The sequence below is a fragment of the Balaenoptera borealis genome (assembly GCF_965194805.1).
Source record: "Balaenoptera borealis genome assembly, chromosome: X".
Taxonomy (NCBI): domain Eukaryota; kingdom Metazoa; phylum Chordata; class Mammalia; order Artiodactyla; family Balaenopteridae; genus Balaenoptera; species Balaenoptera borealis.
Genome location: NC_138881.1, coordinates 127,532,121 through 127,549,001, shown reverse-complemented (window position 1 = coordinate 127,549,001; position 16,881 = coordinate 127,532,121). Strand labels below are relative to the sequence as shown.

Sequence of the window (16,881 nt, the reverse complement as noted above, 5' to 3'; positions counted from 1 at the left end):
CGTTTCTATTTAATCCAAAGAAGGGATGCAAGTGGGAACTGCTGATTACGGAGGCACAGGTGCAGGGGGTCAGGTTGCCCCACACAGAGCATGTCCCACTCAGGGGGAAACGGGAGCGCACAGGCACGATCATGGTCACGGTCGTGGTCAGGAGTGCCTCTGGGAAGCTGCTGCAAGCGCACCCAGCCCTTGACGGGGCCTGCCCCCGGGGCTAGGGAACGTCTGCAGGGAGGAGTGAGGGGCGGTGCGGGGCCCTGCATCCCCTGCGCACACGCCGCCCGTGCCAGGGCTCTGCTGGCAGACTTACCCTCCGTGGGTGAGGTCTTCAGCCTCCTGCAGAGCCCGCCCACATCCCCGTAGGTTTCCTGGACTTTCTGCAGCGCCTCGGCCCCTCGGAGCTCCATGAGGGAGCGCAGCTCAGCCAGCGTGCACCCAAAGCCCCCTGCATGGGGGGCCTCCCGCTGCTGCTGGGGTTTGGGGTGGAACTCGATGGAACTGTTGGCCACGTCCCCCATCCTGCCTGGGGCGCGGGAGGGGAGGGTGTCCTCCAAGGTCCCAGTGCCTGGGTGAGGTGCGGCGAGGCGGCGGCAGAGGGAAGTGGCCGCGCACAGACACCTGGGGAGAAGGAGGTGAGAAGCCCGGGGGCACGGTTGAGACAAAACCAAGGTCCACTCTCCTGGAACGTTCTCTGCAAATCTGCACTCGGTCTGAGCCATGACTCACTGAGTGCAGAATTCCCCTCCCAGGCCGGGCCAGTGGCCCTCATGCCAGCTCACCCCCCCCCCCCCGCGTCCTGCCACCGTAAGCCTGCCGCGTGGGGAAGCAGGCAGCGTCAGAGGCTCCTGGTGGGGACCTGCCGCCGCCAGCACTAGCCAGCCTGGGACGCGGAGGCTCTCACTGCCCCCCAGTGCATCTGGGAACCCACACCGAAGCAGGGGCGACGTGTCAGGATCAAATAGTGGCTGGTCTTGCCCTGGCGCGGTGAGGTTATCTGTGCCTGTGCCCAACCTCGAGCTTTACTCGTCTGCTCCAGCACGCTCCCACGCTTGCCTGATTAAGACTCGCCCGGTGCAGCCGGCATGCTATAAATCCCTGGTGGCAGTGGTCTTCTGGCGCGGCCTCCGCGGCTCAAGGTTTCAGGCCCGGGGCTGTGCAGGGTTCCGGGGAGCAGGCCAAGCCATGGACAGAGCCAGCTGGGCACTAGGTCAAGGCTTAGCGTGCAGGGTGTTTCTGCTGCCTTGAGGGGACCTGGGGTCGGGGGCAAGGAAGGAAGCAGGGTGCGGTGGGGAGGGTAAAAGGAAGGGAGAGGGAGAGAGGGAAGGGGAAGGAGGGAGGGAGGAAGAGAGCGGAAGGGGAGGGTGGAGGAGAAAGTGGAAAGCAGCCACAGGTCACTGGTGACTTCTCCGTCACCCTGGCCCACAGCACAGTGCCACCCACTCCCCTCCACACCCCTCTGCCCTCCAGCTGGCAAAGCAAGGAGCTGGGGTCTCCCCAAGTTAACAGCAGCCAGCCAGCTCCCGGCCCACACTGCCTTCCCCCCCACAGAGCATCATGAAGTTGTCACCCCCTCACTGTCCCCGCACCCCGCCGCCACCACCCCACCTGCCTGAGGAACCTCGGCACCCTGGCCGCCCTGCCTGCCGTCTTCACAGGCTCTGGTGGCGTGGAGCACGGGGGCCTGCTGGGCCGCCCCTTCTCGGGCCCCTGGCTTCTCCTGCTGGTCTTTCCCCGCCTCTCATCCCCAGCTCGTGGCCGTGCACTAAGCTCCCCGGACTGAATCAGTCTCAGCGCACGTGGCCTTGGCCTTCACACCCGGCGATGAGGCTCAGTCGGGCCCGATCCCTCACCTTTGGGGAAGATCCTGGCTCAGAAGGATCCTCTTGGAAGCAGAACTCGGCCACCAATCCAGGTTTTTGATCTAGAACCGCCCATGGAAACACAGTAACCCAGAGCCTCGTGGCCTCTGCTCTCAGGAGAGCCCTTACCTCTCTGTGAGGCCAGCGGACGCCAGGAGCATGGACGTGCCACAGTCCTCAGGGGATGAGACCAAGGTCTCTGGGAAACGAGGTCCGCTCCCCCATGCCCACAGGCCTCAGGGGGTCTCGGAACATGGTGGAGGCCTCAGTTCCTCTGGACACTGGCCTCACGCTGTCAAGAAAAATCTCACGTACTTAAGGCAGTCCCGCCAGGGAGGTCTGGGAGACAGAGAGGCACCTCAGCAAATGGCCATCCAAAGTGAGCCAGGTTTTAAAAGTTTGGGCACCTAAGTGTTAACTCTCGAGACACTTTCTGCACGGAGCAGCCTTCATTGCCGGAAGATGTGGGAACAAGATGGCAGACACACGAATGCACCGTCCTCTCCCGCTCCCACGCACCTCCCCACCTCCTGTCCCTGCTGTTCACCATCTGACCAATCTTTACTGAGCATCTACTGTATGCCCGTGCTGGCCATCTCTGCTGGGGACAGAGCGGTGGGCAGGACTGAACGGGTCCCCGCACTCTCTGGCCGGGAGATGGGTGCCTAGCAGTTCCCGCTGGTGAGAGAGATGGAGATAACAGCTTCAGAGCAATGGGGGCGCAGTTTCGGCGGGGAGGGAAGAGCGTTCTGATACCAGGAAGGAGGCGGATCCCATGGGGCCACGAGCGGCAGAGGCCACCACCGAGTAGAGGGCTGCTGGGTGACGATGGACTGTAGGGGCAGAAGCCGGGAGACGACGGAGGGGGCTGCAGGAGGGGTGGGGGCAGGGACGCCGGGGGCACGACCGGAGCTCAGGGAACTTGAAGGAAGCCAGGCTTCCGGGAGGTCGGGGCAGGGCAGGCTCCTTCTGAGGTGCTCTGTGAACGCACCTGCCCACCCGGGTGGGCACTGCAGGAACCTGTCAGCTCGGGAAACCGAGGCTTGGCCAGGTGAAGTGGCAGAGCCACAGGGACGCCTGGGTGTCCTGCTTCCGACTGCAGGCTGTTTCAGGAGGCGCTGGGGGCCGCGATGGCAGCTTCCGACTCACCCGAGCTCCCCGGCCCCCTCCAGACGCCCCGGGCCGTCATTCCCCCCCAGCAGCTTCCTTCCCCTCCTTTCTCTACCCTGAGCTCCGTGCCCCTGCCTCGCCATTCGCAGAAGGTAGCACCCTGGGTGAAACTGGCGGGGTTGGGCTCTGTCTCCCCAGCCCCCTAGCCTGTTGGTTGCTAGAGGGGAGGGCGGGGCCGGGTTCGTCGGCGGACGCTCGCTTTGGCTCTGACCAATGGGCGCTGTGAGTTCCGGTAGGGTGGGGGGCATCCAGCAAATATGTGAGTCACTTGTCCCTGAGCAGAGTCCCCAGCCCTGGCTGAGGGGAGTGGCCGGCGCTCACCCGGGGCTCTGATGCCCTTGGCGGGCAGGCCACCGGCCTGCATTCCAAGACCTTGCAAAGTCGACCCACCGAGCTGCCAGGGCCTCTCCAGCACTCCTCTCTAAAAGGGAAGCCAGATGAACAATCTGTTCCTTTTATCCTTTTGGCCTCTACACCCACTCGGTGAAGACCCAGTTGAAAGGCCCACATGACACTGGCGGGTTCCAGGGGTGACCCAGCCAACCGTCCATGGTTGGGTGGCTCTTGGGCCTGTGCTGGGAGGCGGCAGCGCATCCCAGGGGAGCTCGCGCGCTTCCGGGGCACCCTGCAGGCGGGCAGCACAGCCTCTCCTCCGCCCCGACAACCAGGGCTCACCCAAGGGCGGCTTCATCTTCCCTGCTCCTGCCCCCAAGTGTGGCCCTGCCCTCCATTAAGCAACAGCCGCGGCCAGAGCCACGCCGGGGCCTTGAGCTGCTCCTAACTGGTGTGCTGTCACCGCTGGGGCCAACTGGGCCCAAGGTGACTCACGGTAAGGGGACCGGGCGGGGAGTCGAGGCCTGGCCTTCTGCGCTCGCCGCAGCCCCTTGGCTGGCCTTGTCGTTGCTCCACGCCTCAGTGTCCCCGGCACCCTGCCTGCGCTGCGGCCCGCTCTCTCTCCCTCGGCCCCCGCCAGGCCCCACATGCCGACTACCACCCTCCAGTCGGGTGGCTGGTCACCACATTGCCCGGTTCAGGTGCTGTCACCCTCTCTGCCGCCAAGCTGCACTGGCCTCCGGAAAGCCGAGCCTGTGTTTCAGTCCTCCCCTGCCCTGTCAAGCAAAAGGCCACATTCCTTCAGAGGACCCCCCAGCTCTTGTCCTGCGCTGGCCGTTCAGCAATGCCCCGCACTGGTCTGTCCACACACGCCCACAGCACTGCTGGCCCTGCCGCAACACACAGCCTGGCCGCCACACCTGTCTGTCCCCTCTCCCCCAATGGCCTCTGATGAATCTGAGCGGCAATTCAAGCGGACGGTTCTCCAGAAAGTCCCCGCCAAAACCGATTGCTGCTGAGTCTAGAATCCGCGACTGGTTCTGTTTCGCTCTGCTTGGCATGGCAACGACCTGTGAGTGGGTCCTTCCTGCAGTTGGGTCATCAGCTCTGAGAGACACGTGGTTATTGATTCAGCAAGAAGTCTACTGCATGGTCAGCCCTGGGTGGGGACAGGGTCCTGGAGGAGTGAGTGAGCGGGAGCCTTGGGAGGGCGAATCACCGTCCCAGAGAGCAGGGATGTAGGGGTGACAAGCGGTAACGCCATGACCCGCAGCTCGGGGCCCCTTAAGCCGGAGACGGTGCTCCTGCTAACCTTCCTCTTCATCAGCTCCACAGGCTACCGGGTACAGGGGCCATCAGTAAAATCAAGGTCTGTCTTGAGTGACTGGTGGCCACTGGAGAGACCAAACAGCATATACTCTTGTTTCCCTGGGTTCTCCGTAAGCCCGGGCAATGGCCTCCCTCCGTCTGAATAAGGACAGCAGCCATCAGCGAAATGGCCAAGAGCAGAAGTGACTGGGCCTGTGAGTGCTGCGGGCCCGACACAGACTTCCCGGCCTGGCTGTACTCCTTCATCTCTCAAACCGTAACTGGCTTAATTGCGTCGAAAACCTCCACGGAGGGGGACTCGGACCTTCTGGCTTTTGCTCCATCCTGGCCCAAACTGGCCTGTACTGGTGGGTGGCGGGAGCAGACCCGCTGTGGGCTCCCTGGCCCGCCTCCCCATGGCTCCGTGACTTTCCACAGGCTGCCACCCAGGGGGGCGCCAGGCACGGCAGGAGATAGCTCAGCTTCAGGCCTGGACATTTTGACGCCTCTTGCCCCCGGGCCCCGTGACTGATGTCCACCCAACCAGAAACCCAGGAGTCCTCTCCCCCCTGCGCCAGCTCTCCCTGGCCACCGCGGACCAGGCTTTGGGGGCTCTCCCAGCACCTCTGACTTAATCTGCCCGGGTCCCCCACTTTGCCTCCTTGGCCCTCCCTCCAGGCCCTGGACAGCTAGGAGCTTCCTGGATGAGATGGGGGCACTTGTGTTCCCAAGCTCCCCTTTCTTGGGATGCCGATCCAGATGCTTCCCTCACTGCATCCTCACAGACACCCTGTGAGGGCAAGGAGACGTCTCCTCTCCATCTCAGACCTCCTGGCCTCGCCTTCCAGGTCCCTGAGGAGAGAGTCAGGCCACCCCTGGCAGCTCAGCCCCTTGGCTGCCCGGAGAGAAAGCCCTTCTGCTTCCCCAGCAGCTGGTCCTGCGCTCTACCCGGTGCCTTCACAGGGGAGACAAGGGATGGAGGAGAATCCCACCTGCCGGCCCCCCAAGTCACAGGTCACAACGCATTAGAATTCACCGCCGTTCACGGTTGTGGAGACACAGCCCCGTGGCAGCCGCTGTCTGACCCCAGCCTGCAGTTGCTGGGGGCCGAGTGGAATCTGTCCCCACACTGGTGACCGGGCATTTGCCGCCGGCACCGCCACCTCCCTGGGGTGGATGGATCCCGGCTGGTGGCACCAGCCAGAAGTCTCCGGGCCCTCAGCCCTCCTGTCAGTAAGCTGGTGACGAGAACCCTCCCCCACTGTGAGTACAACCGGCCCAGGACAGCATGCTCCGAGGCAAGAAGGGAGCAGAAGCCCCTGAAGTCGAGTCCCAAGTCCCATCTGAGTGCCATGCGAGGCAGTGTCCCAGGGCACAGGATGCCGCCTGAGGCCCGCTCGCCCGCCCGCCCGCCGTGTGCCCTCCTTGCAGATCCAGCAGCAGAGGGACTCGCCGTGGGGACTCCTTGAAATAACAGTCCTCTCCTCTCTCCACCTCCGGGCACCTGGAGCCTGGCCCCAGGGGCCCAAGAGGGGAAGAGCAGGGCGCCCCACAGGCTGCTGGCCTCCGGCACCTTCAGACGGGCTTGTGGCCGGGGAGCCTGCAGGGGAGCGAGGAGCGGGTGCCCTGCCCTCACCCTGCCCCTTAGATCCCACTGATCCCAGGCAGGTGAGGACGGCACCCCTTTACCCCTTGATTTCCCACGCCGCCCCTCCCCCACAGGCCCTCCCCCTCCTGCCGGCCCTGCCCCCTCCCCTCTGCTCCACGCACCTTGGCGACCACCCGGCAGGGGAAATGAGGGCTCCAAGGACGAGGCCCGCATTCAGCCAGGGAGGGAGGGAGGGAGGGAGCCCGGGGGGAAGGAGCCGAGGCAGAGAACGGCCTCATTAATATTTCAGAGGCACCGTCACTGCAGCTCCTGGGCCCTCACAGCTCCGCCACTTATGCTAGTGCTAGTGGCGGGAGGAGGATGGGATAAAAGAAGGAAATAAAACAGAGAAAACAGATTTAAAGGGACAGCTCAGTTCCCCCCCCCCCACCCCCCGCTCCGTTCCTTCCCCGCCTTGTTCCTGGTACAATCTGTGCACACGCCAAGTGGCTCTTGCAGAGAACAGCTTTGGGCAAAAACAATAACAGCAGAAAAGGGTCCACCACCGCCACGGGACCCTCTCCCCAAACTCCCGCCCAGCAACACGCTCCCACCTCCACCCACACGGGGCTGCCCCTGTTGTGCTGTGACCCGGGCACCGGGGCGCCTCAGGGACCCACGGGGGCTGCCAGCAAGGCCAAAGGCTGCTTCCTATCCAGAGCCTGGTCCAGACGCAAAGGACCACGTGAGGCCAGCAGAAAGACAGATGCACAGACTCTGGGCGTTGGAAGTCCCCACTAATCAGACTCCATTCAAGGAAGATTTGAGAACCCAGGGAAACACAAGCTTAGATTCCTGGAGGTGCCAGGGACCGGGGTCTACCTGATTCAGCTCCTGTCCTCGGGCGGGTGAACTTCCTCAGTATCCCTTGCTACTCGATGGCCCAGTGCTTTAGTCTCATCTGGAGCAGCGGACACCAGACCTGGAGGGGTCCCCACTCCCCCCAGCCGTGGGGGCTGTAAAAACGCATAGTCCCACTCAGAGCTTCAGTCAGGAAGGGGTGGCACCGGGCTCTGTAAAGCTCCCCCAGAGGCTCACGAGGCCCAGCCAGGTTCGATGCCGCGTATTTGCCTGCCTTCAGAGGCTCCAGGGAGGACCCAGAATTCTCCAGTTAAAACAAGCTTATCCTTCCCTGGTGGCGCAGTGGTTAAGAATCCGCCTGCCAACGCAGGGGTCACGGGTTCAAGCCCTGGTCCGGGAAGATCCCACATGCCGTGGAGCAACTAACCCCGTGTGTCACAACTACCGAGCCCGCGTGCCACAACTACTGAAGCCCGCGCGCCTAGAGCCCATGCTCCGCAACGAGAGAAGCCACCGCGATGAGAAGCCCGCGCACCGCAACCAAGAGCAGCCCCCGCTCGCCACAACTAGAGAAAAGCCCGCGCACAGCAACGAAGACCCAACACAACCAAAAATAAACAAATAAATAAATAAATAAATTTATTTAAAAAAACCCCCCACAAAACAAGCCCATCAGGGAATGTAAAATGGTGCAGCCTCTATGGAAAACCGCATGGTGGTTCCTCAAAAATTTAAACAATTACCGTAGGACCCAGCAATCCCACACCTGGGTACATGCCCAAAAGAACTGGAAGCAGAGTCTCTAAGAGATCTGCACGTCCATGTTCGCAGCAGCATTATTCACAGTAGTCAAAAGGTAGAAGCAACCCAAGTGTCCACCAATGAGTGGATGGATAAAGAAAATGTGGTCCATCCAATCAGTGGAATGTTGTTATTCAGCCTTAAAAAGGAAGGTCGTTCTCACACCTGCTACAACATGGCTGGACCTACAAGGCATCACGGTCAGGGAAATCAGCCAGGCACAAAGGACGGATACTGTGTGACTCCACTTGTATGAGCCGCTTAGAGTCGTCAGATTCCTAGAGACAGAACGTAGGATGGGGGGGGGGGGCACGGGCTGGGGGAGGACGGGCTGTGGGAGGGGTAGGGGGGCTGGTGTCTAACGGGGACAGAGTTTCCCTTGGGGAAGATGGACAGTTCTAGAGATGGATGGTGGGGATGGCTGCACACCAACCTGGGTGTACTGAATGCCGCCCAACTGGGCGCTGAAAAATGCTTAACGTGGTAAACGATGTTATGTATACTTTCCCACAATTAAAAAACCAAACAGGCCCTACTGGCCCTTTTGCTCTGTATCCAGACTAGCTTTCCGTGGTGCCCCAGGCCACACACTGATAGCAGGAGTTGCACCACCTTGACCGGCCGATCAGCTGACGATTCTGCCCATGTGGATTTTGACTTCCTGGAGTGTCCCCTACCTGAATGGAAACCTAAGCAGACCTTTCTGCACCCTCACCCTTCGGCCTCAGGGACCTTCGGCACCACCCATATCCTGTCTCAGCTGGGTGGCTGCCGCAATAGGTGGCAGAGGAGCTGAGAGGCTAAGCTCGCTGGCAGCCATTGCCACTGCTCTTGTCCCCTACTTGAAAGAAGTGTGGCCCTAAGGGCCTCCCCGTGTGCCCTCTCTCTCCCTGCTGCTAGTATGCACTTCCTCAGAGGCTCTGACCCCGCCCTGTCCTCAGAAGGAACCAGAACGGCGTGGCCAGAACACCTGGGAAGGCCTGGTCTCCAGACTGCAGATTCTGAGCAGACAATATGGCTTTAGGAGGTGCTCACGAATCCCCAGGAGCTCGTGGCAGAGACTCGCTAGACTTTCCCTGATTTCTATTCCTGTCTTCCCACGTTGTATTTTAATTTTTAGCTAAGCGTCTCGTCATCCAGCTAACAACTCTCTTCCCCCAACTCCAGTGCAGCTACGGAGGACCATGTGACTAGACCCTGGCCGGTGGGATGTGAGCAAAAGGGACAAGGAACCGCCTTGCTCTTGGACAGCACTAAGGGTTCTCAGCACAAGGGACAGAGCCAACTTCAAGGTTGTGTCCTTAAAGGGAAGGATGTGTTCTCCCCTGTCTCTCTCCTCCTTCCTGCCAGCTGGAATGATGATGTGACGACAGGAGCAGGAGCAGTCACCTTGCTCCATCTTGCACATGGAATCCGCATGTCAAGGATGGCAACACCATCGAAGGAGCCCAGATCCCTGATGGCCAAGTAGCCCTAGGTTGCCTACCTAGACTTTTACACACAGAAGAAATCCTCTCTTGTTTTTGTCTCCATTAAGCTGGGTCTCTGTTACAGAGCTCAAGCCTGTCTCCTAGGTAATTCAGGTGTATAGGGAGGAACCCAGCCTGTCACCAGGTAAGATGCCTGTCTTCCCTCTATGACTAAAGTCAGCCCTGGTTCTGGGACAGCCAGGAGTCCTTCCCAAAGCTTTCATGACCTACCAACCCCCGACATTTCCATGGGCTCCCTGGGACGTGGGATGGTTCGGACCTGGGCTGCCTCTCACCTGTGTCATTTGATATTGTCCTAGAAGTTCTAGGCAAAGCAGAAGACAGAACCAAGAGAGTATCGGAGAGAGAGACAGACAGAAATCTGGTCACAGGCAACGCCAAGCACCCTCCTCTGTACCGTGGCGGAATTCTACATTCCCTCTGTGCTCCAAGCCTCTAAGGTGGGAGGAGTGATTATCCCCACTTTAGAGCTGAAGCCGCTGAGGCACAGAGAGGTTAAAGAACTCACTCAAGATCACACAGCCAGCAAGGAGCAGAGGCCAACGTGAACTCAGGTAGTCTGGCTCCAGAGAATTCTACATTGCTCACCTGCCAAGTGCCCAGACAACCACAGAAAAGCAATGAACACGTAGTTAAAACCAATTCAAAGAGTTCACCAAAGTGACCAGACCGGAAATCTGTCCACATATACCTCAGGGCTTGGAGGTGCAGGTGCTGGGGTGAGGCCTGGCTGTGTGAACCCACACAAATCACTCAACCTCTCTCAGTCTCCACTTCTGAATCCGGAAAATGGGTCCTCGTTCCTCCTGGCTGCATTGGTGTGAACTCCAAGGACAGGGCACCACCACCACCACCACCACACACACACACACACCCACACACCCACCCACACACCCCCACACACCCACACACCCCCCACACACACACCCACACACACCCACACACACACCCACACACACCCACACACACACCCACACCCACACCCCCACACACCACACACACACACCCACACCACACACACACACCCACACCCACACACACCCACACACACACACCCAGCCACCCACACACACACCCACACACACCACACACACACACCACACACACACACACACACACACACACCACACACACACCCCCACACACCCACACACACCCCCCACACACACCCACACACCCACACACACACCCACATACACACCCACACCCACACACATGCACCACACACACACACACACCTACACCCACACACACACACACACACACACACACACACACACACACACACACACACCCCTAGGAAGCGCACCAGGGGGCCCGTTCCCCTGCAGGGTTTCTTTGCACCCACCAGCCCTGCCTGCAGCCCAGAACTCACAGGCAGGACCAGGCTCCACCAGCGAGGCCAGAGCATTCTGCTCGGCCAGGGGTGACCCCGTGGGCCTCTCCCGCGCTTCCCTGTTTCCGAGGGCCGTCCTCAAGCCTGCCGAGGCCCTGAATCCCTCCTGGGGAGCGCTGGGCACTGTCGGCAGCTCCCCAGGATGCTTCTGGAGGGAAGTCCACACTTCCACGTGGGTGGCCCTCACAATGTCGGGTACCCCTTGGTCCCCGAGGGAAGTCGGAAGCCTTTTTCTTGCTGGGGCCTTGAAGCGTAGCTACGGGGGTCAAGACTCTACCGTGGGGGCAGTCACTTGTTTCCTGCCCGGGAAGGCGGGAGTGCGAGAGGGCAGGATGGCACTAAGTGTCCAGTTACGGCAGCTGTGTGAGGAGAGCGCTGCACTGCAGCAGGGAGCCGGGCTCAGCCGCCCCTCCCCTGCACTCCGGGCTGGCCCGCCCTGGCCCACACCCCTCCTGCTTTACCCTGCGAGCAGGTGGCAGCCAGTGAGGTCCCGGGCCTGCCCTGCGGGGCATGGCCTGGCCTGAAGTCTCGGGAGTGGCGGGGCGGGGGCACCCAGAAGTGCCACGGCCTGGACTCTGGAGCATGCCTCTGGCCCCAAAAGGGGTAGAGAACACACACGTGGGGGCCAGGAGGCCGCGGGGCCCTGTCCTCCAGGTCTCCACGGCCGAGAACACACAAACATGCGGACAGAATGAGGGCCCCTCCATCCCAATCCTCCCCGAAACATCCCCGGCTCTGTCCATGGTACCACACGGCCCACCCTGCCAGCTTCCAATCCCCAGAGCCAGCTCCAAGCCACCGGAAGCAGGCAAGTCCTAAACAGGTAATTAAGGAAATTATAGACAGCTGGAGGCCACGGGATGCTGCAGGCCCAGGGTGACTAGATAAGGAGACTGCCAGGACCCAAGTGTCCTCCTAGGGACAGGATCCATGGGGGCCCCATTGTGGGTCCTGCTGAGGAAGGGTCTGGTTTCTGGAAACAGGCTGAAGTCCTTGGGAAGACAGGCTTGGAGGGACTCTTAGGGTGAAGGTCAGGGGCGGGAGACTGTCAGGCAAGGACATCCACTTCCCTGTGGCCAGCAAGAGTCCGGAAGGCCGGGCTCCAAATGGGGGACCGGAGATATGCCGGCTGACTTGGGCTCCACCAAGGGGGGTCTCTGAGTGCTGGCAAAGTAGGTCTCCTTGTGTCCCTCGTAGGACCCAGCTTGGCTGGAGGTTACAGCCAGGTTCAGTGACCTGGCTGACTCCCCCATAGAGCCAGCTCAACCGGGAGAAAGAGGTAATGAGGACCGTCACCATAGAGGGACCCTGGGCACAGGCCACTCTGAGTACATAGAAAACACCTTGGTCTTGGGCTTCCCACTGGGAGGGCTGAGTGGCAACGGCACAAGAGTGCTGAGTGGGGCTGAGAAGACGTGTTCAGACTGAATACGGGAGTCCAGTCTAGCTGGCCTTCTGTGACCCAGACACGAAGAACTAGCACACCAGAGCACTTGGGCCACCTTTCCGGGCTGACCTCGGAGGGACACCCGCCAAATGTGTGGATGGAGGAGAGAGTGGCTGCTAGTGCCACCCCAGAGGACGCCTCGGAAGCTGCAGCCCAGGGATGGGCATCTGCAAGGCTCCCAGGCTCCGCTCCAGCATCCTTACCAACCCCAACTGGCAGCAACGGCAGGATCTGAAGGTCACCAGGGCACCAGACGGCAGGGGCCTGGCTGCCATCTGAATCATGCAGACGGCACTCTGCTGGGTCCTGAAAGTTATTTCTCGTGGAGGACCCTGGCACACAAATCCAGAAGTATCTCCAGCGAACCTCTGAGAAGGCACCACAAAGCTCCTGCAGGCCCAGGGTGTGCCCAGGAGGGAGTGGGGGGTCATGCAGAGGCAGGAGGGCCCCTGTCACATGGGAATGCCTCAATGACAACAAGGCAGGGTCCGAGTCCCGTCCCCCCACGCCCCTGCTGACCACAGCCCAGTGAGGCCGAGAGCCAAGAAGGGGGTGGGGGACGATGGTGGATAAGATGGGGGGGCCGGCCTGCCGCCACGTGCAACGCGATGAAAGTGCTGCCCCCGTGCCACCCGCAGACGCAGCCACGTGGGCCCCTCTGGGGGCCGCCAGGGCAGGGGTCCCGGGCAGCAGTCCCCAGGCCAGCCCCTTGCCCTCTGGCCACACGGATGGATGGCAGGGTCGGAGGGGCTCCTGCTCCACTCCGCTCCCCGGGACAGAGGTGTCCGCGAGAAAGAGCCCGGCCACCGGCCGTGGCGCTGTGGGCCGTGCAGCCAGGGGCCCAGGAGGGAGGGATCAGGTGGGCGGTGGGGGGGCGCCCAGGTTGGCCGGCGCCTGCGTCCCAGCCCCTCCCTCCGGGCCTGCTGCGGGCACTGGGCCACATCAGGCGGGAGCCTCCCTCGGCGGCAGGGCCGCCCACTCGCAGGGCAGTGCTCGGGAACCCAGCACCGAGGGGCCCGGACCGCCCGGCCCCGGGCCACGTGCCTCCCTCCCAGACCCCTGGCTCCAAACCAAGATGGGACGCTTTGCCCAGCTTCTTCCAGGAGGAACAGAGCTGAGGCCCGGAAGTGGGGAGGGGGTGACAGGGAAGGTTCCCCCCGGCCTGGCGTGGCAGGTGGAGGCCCGCACACGGCGGGGAAGCGGGCGCCTGGCCCTCCCCACGCTGTGCACCGCCGCCGCCGAGGGCGCCCAGCGCTTGCGGTCGGGGGCTGGTCCTTTCGCGGAGAAGGGCCCTCCCTGCGCGGTGGCCACCATCGTGCGCAGTGATCGTGCGCACGGACGTTCGGCAGGGAGGCCACCACCGTTCCCCGGTCTGGGGTTTGTGTAGGACGCGGGCGTGCCGGGATTCCCAGCGTCCCGTGGTCCGGGGGGCTGAGGGCGTTCCCAGGCCGGTCGGGAAGAAGTGCTCACAGCGGCCCGGTGGCATCCACCTTCGTTCAGGGCCGGCCAGAGAGGTGACCCCAAAGCACAGCACGAGGACCAAAGCCCCGCGCTCTGAGGTCCACCGCGGCCGGGACGGAGATGGCCGGCAGTGACGCCTGCATCTCCCTGCCCCTCCCTTGCTTGCCGGCTTTGTTTTCCTGCTTCTTAATCAGGAGGGTCTGGCGATCCCGGGCTGTCTGGCCATCCTGAGCTGTGGGCCTTTGCTCTGATCACGCTCTCCTGCCCACACCCGCCTCCCCTGTGTCCCTCTGTGAGGAAAACCCACAGCGTCTGCGGAGAGCCAGATGCCACCCGAGTCCGCAGAGAAGCACCCGCTGCTCTGGGCTCTAAAGAGGTCCAGAGAATGAGAGCTTGATTTGGGGGACTGGACAAGTGGCTCTAAAGTTCAGGGGACAAAGAGGCAAGCAAGAAGGGCAAAGGACGTGGGACCTGCAGGTCGGGCATCAAAAGATGCAGGGTGTGGGCAGTTACCAGCGTGGGAGCCCACGCCCGAGTCCACAAAATGGGACAGACAGCCCAGAGACAGGCCCTACCGCCCATCAGGATCACACATTAACCAGGGGACAAATGGTTTAATAAAAGAAATGGGGATGATGGGTTATGGCTCGAGAACCTTACCTCATACTATTCCCCAACACAAATTTTTTTTGGATAAACAGGGCTTGGCAAATTCCGGCCTCAGGGCCAAATCTGGCAGCCAAGTGTTTTTGTGAATAAAGTCTTATCGGTACACAGCCATGGTCAGGATAGAGACCTTGTGGCTTGCCAGGTGGAAAATATTTAGTATCTGACCCTTTGCAGAAAAAGTTTGCCCACCCCTGGATTAAAGAGTTAAACATCTTAAAAATGCAACTACACATACGCTCACTCACACACACGCAGACACATGGCCAACCCAGAGATGGATAGTTCCCAGATTTCTCCAAGGGATTTTGTAAGCCTAGAAGCAATGGAAGAAATCACAAAAAAATTGTGAGATACAAAGTGTTAACCTTTTGCATGAAAAAATGAAAAGGCAATGAATGAAGAGGATTTAAAATTATTTGCAGCAAGTATGCTAAACTGTCACTATGTTTCATGGATAAAGGTTATTCAGACCCACAAGAGGAAACACTTGGACCTCCACAGATAAAGGTGAGGAACTGAACAAGAAGAGATACAATTAATAAACACGTGGAAAAATGCTCAGCATCAGGAACAATTCAAGAAATAGAAACTGAAGTAGATATTCTGGAGCTAGATATTTATGCCAGGTTGTTTGCTTACAATGACTAACGCTGGCAAGGCCAGAAAAGCCCTTTGGCAGAATGAGCTTCCGTCTGGGCACTCTCTCCTCAGGACAGAACGAGTCACCCACCGAGATGCTCAGCACAGTCTCACGCATGAGAGCGAAACGAATCCGACTGCCTGGATCTCCACAAATAGCCAAATAATTAAGTGAATTACAATCTCTTGAGAGAATATTATTCAGCCATTAAAAATTGTAATTACAGCCCTGAGGACCGCCCCGATACATCCTGGGTGCTCGAGAAATAGCTGTCAAATGAGCCAACGATCATGTGTAGTTCCTTCTTTGCTCCATTCAAGTTCTTTATTTTTGCAATAAGTACTCACTGCTTTCATAATCTTCAAAAAATTAAGCCGTATCCATTTTGAAAAAAATCATTTAGAAAGGGATTACATTAATAAAGAAAATGCTTGTGTGAAGTAAAAAATAGATTACACAATTGTGCCCATGGTATAATTACAGTAATGTGAAAATAAATAGCCCATGCAAAGAAAACGGAGCAGAAACGTGTCCAATGAAATGGGAGACACTGGCTGGCACTTTGGTGATAGGATGGGGGGGTGGGGTGTCCCTATATCTCCTACTTCTCAGCATTTCATGAATTTTCTGTAAAGGGCATGCATGTTAAGAGCATTATTTTTAAATGAAAGAAGTAAACGTTATTAAGGAAACCCACCCAAGAGCCTCACCTGCCTGCAGAGCTGCCCAGGCGCCTCCGGCATGCCCCACGAGCGATCCTGAACCCAGGGCAGGGGCCAGATCCGGATTTGCCCAAAGTGCTGTGCTGGGGCCGCTGGAATCAGTATCCCCACCACATTGTGGGCTGCTTCTGGAACGAGGCACTCTCGCCTCCCTTGCCCAGTTCTGTGCGGGCACCTGGGCTGGCCCTTGGCGAGTGTGGCAGAGGCCCCCAGACTCTCCAGGGTGCGGACAGGCTGCTTGGAGGCGCCCGCAGCCTCCTGACTGGCTCCCTTTCAAGGAGCCACTGGGGGCGCAGGCTTGAGAGTGGCCTCAGGGTCCCTGTGAGGACTTGGTCTGCATTGGCTCTAAAGCAGCACAGGGTGACAGAAAGTTCTGGAATGATGGAAGCGTTCTCTATGTGTGGCTACTGAGCACTTGAAACGTGGTGTGTGGACGAGGAACGGAATTTTCAACTTTACTTAATTTTCATTCAATCGCCACTCGTGGCTAGTGGCTACCACATTGAACCTCACAGCTGTAGAAAGTGCCTCGAGACCGCGGCTGCAGGACAGCACTTCTCATTTGAATAAAAGGCTTCCCCTTTACTGAGAAGCCACCCACAGAACACTGAGGCAGGCTCAGGACCCCATTACATAAGGTGCTCCCCAAGGACACTGACCACAGCACCCCCTTCGCACAACTCTGATTTGGACCCAAGTTTCCGGAAACCTCTTGTGCTCCAAGATCCCTGCCAGCCCTCGGATGCGGGACTCAGGAGAAACCTCCAGCCCTTCCCCCGACCTGCGCCTTTCCCCCTCGCCCTGTGGCTCTGGTTTGGGTTCTTCCGTCTACTGGGCACGTGAACTTGGCCTCACCCCCTTCCCAGCCTTGGGCAGTCTGGGAGGCCCAGCCTCCGCTCCTCCAGTGCAGAGCCTCTTTCCTCTGTCCGGGTGATGTGTGGGCTCAGGTCCTGCTCTCCAGGTGGCGCTCCCAGGCCCACTTCCAGCACCTCCCACCCAACAGAAGGTGCACAGGCAGGGGAGGGCTTTCCAGCCGGGCACCACTTGGCCTGGCTTCTGCCAGCTTAGCCAGGGCAGGGAAGAGAGAAACAACCAGGAGCTGGGGTCCTAGTTAAAGAAGTGGCCTTCTGGGAAAGGAT

General features: G+C 59.9%; 1 protein-coding gene across 14 annotated transcripts in view; it reads right to left on the bottom strand.

Moving 5' to 3' along the window:
• Positions 1-16,881, bottom strand: part of ATP2B3 (ATPase plasma membrane Ca2+ transporting 3) — a 64,147-nt gene that overhangs the window by 43,703 nt on the left and 3,563 nt on the right. For 12 of the 14 annotated variants that reach the window (XM_082376814.1, XM_082376805.1, XM_082376817.1 and 9 more), the window contains 2 exons: positions 1,051-1,248; positions 308-615 (listed from right to left, as the gene is read on the bottom strand). In XM_082376814.1, the coding sequence (XP_082232940.1) occupies positions 308-515 (208 nt within the window). In that variant the 5' untranslated portion in view covers positions 516-615; positions 1,051-1,248. Of the gene's footprint in view, positions 1-307; positions 616-1,050; positions 1,249-1,847; positions 1,919-1,985; positions 2,149-16,881 lie in introns of all 14 variants that reach the window. The other 2 variants (XM_082376812.1, XM_082376811.1) reach the window with 2 other exon arrangements.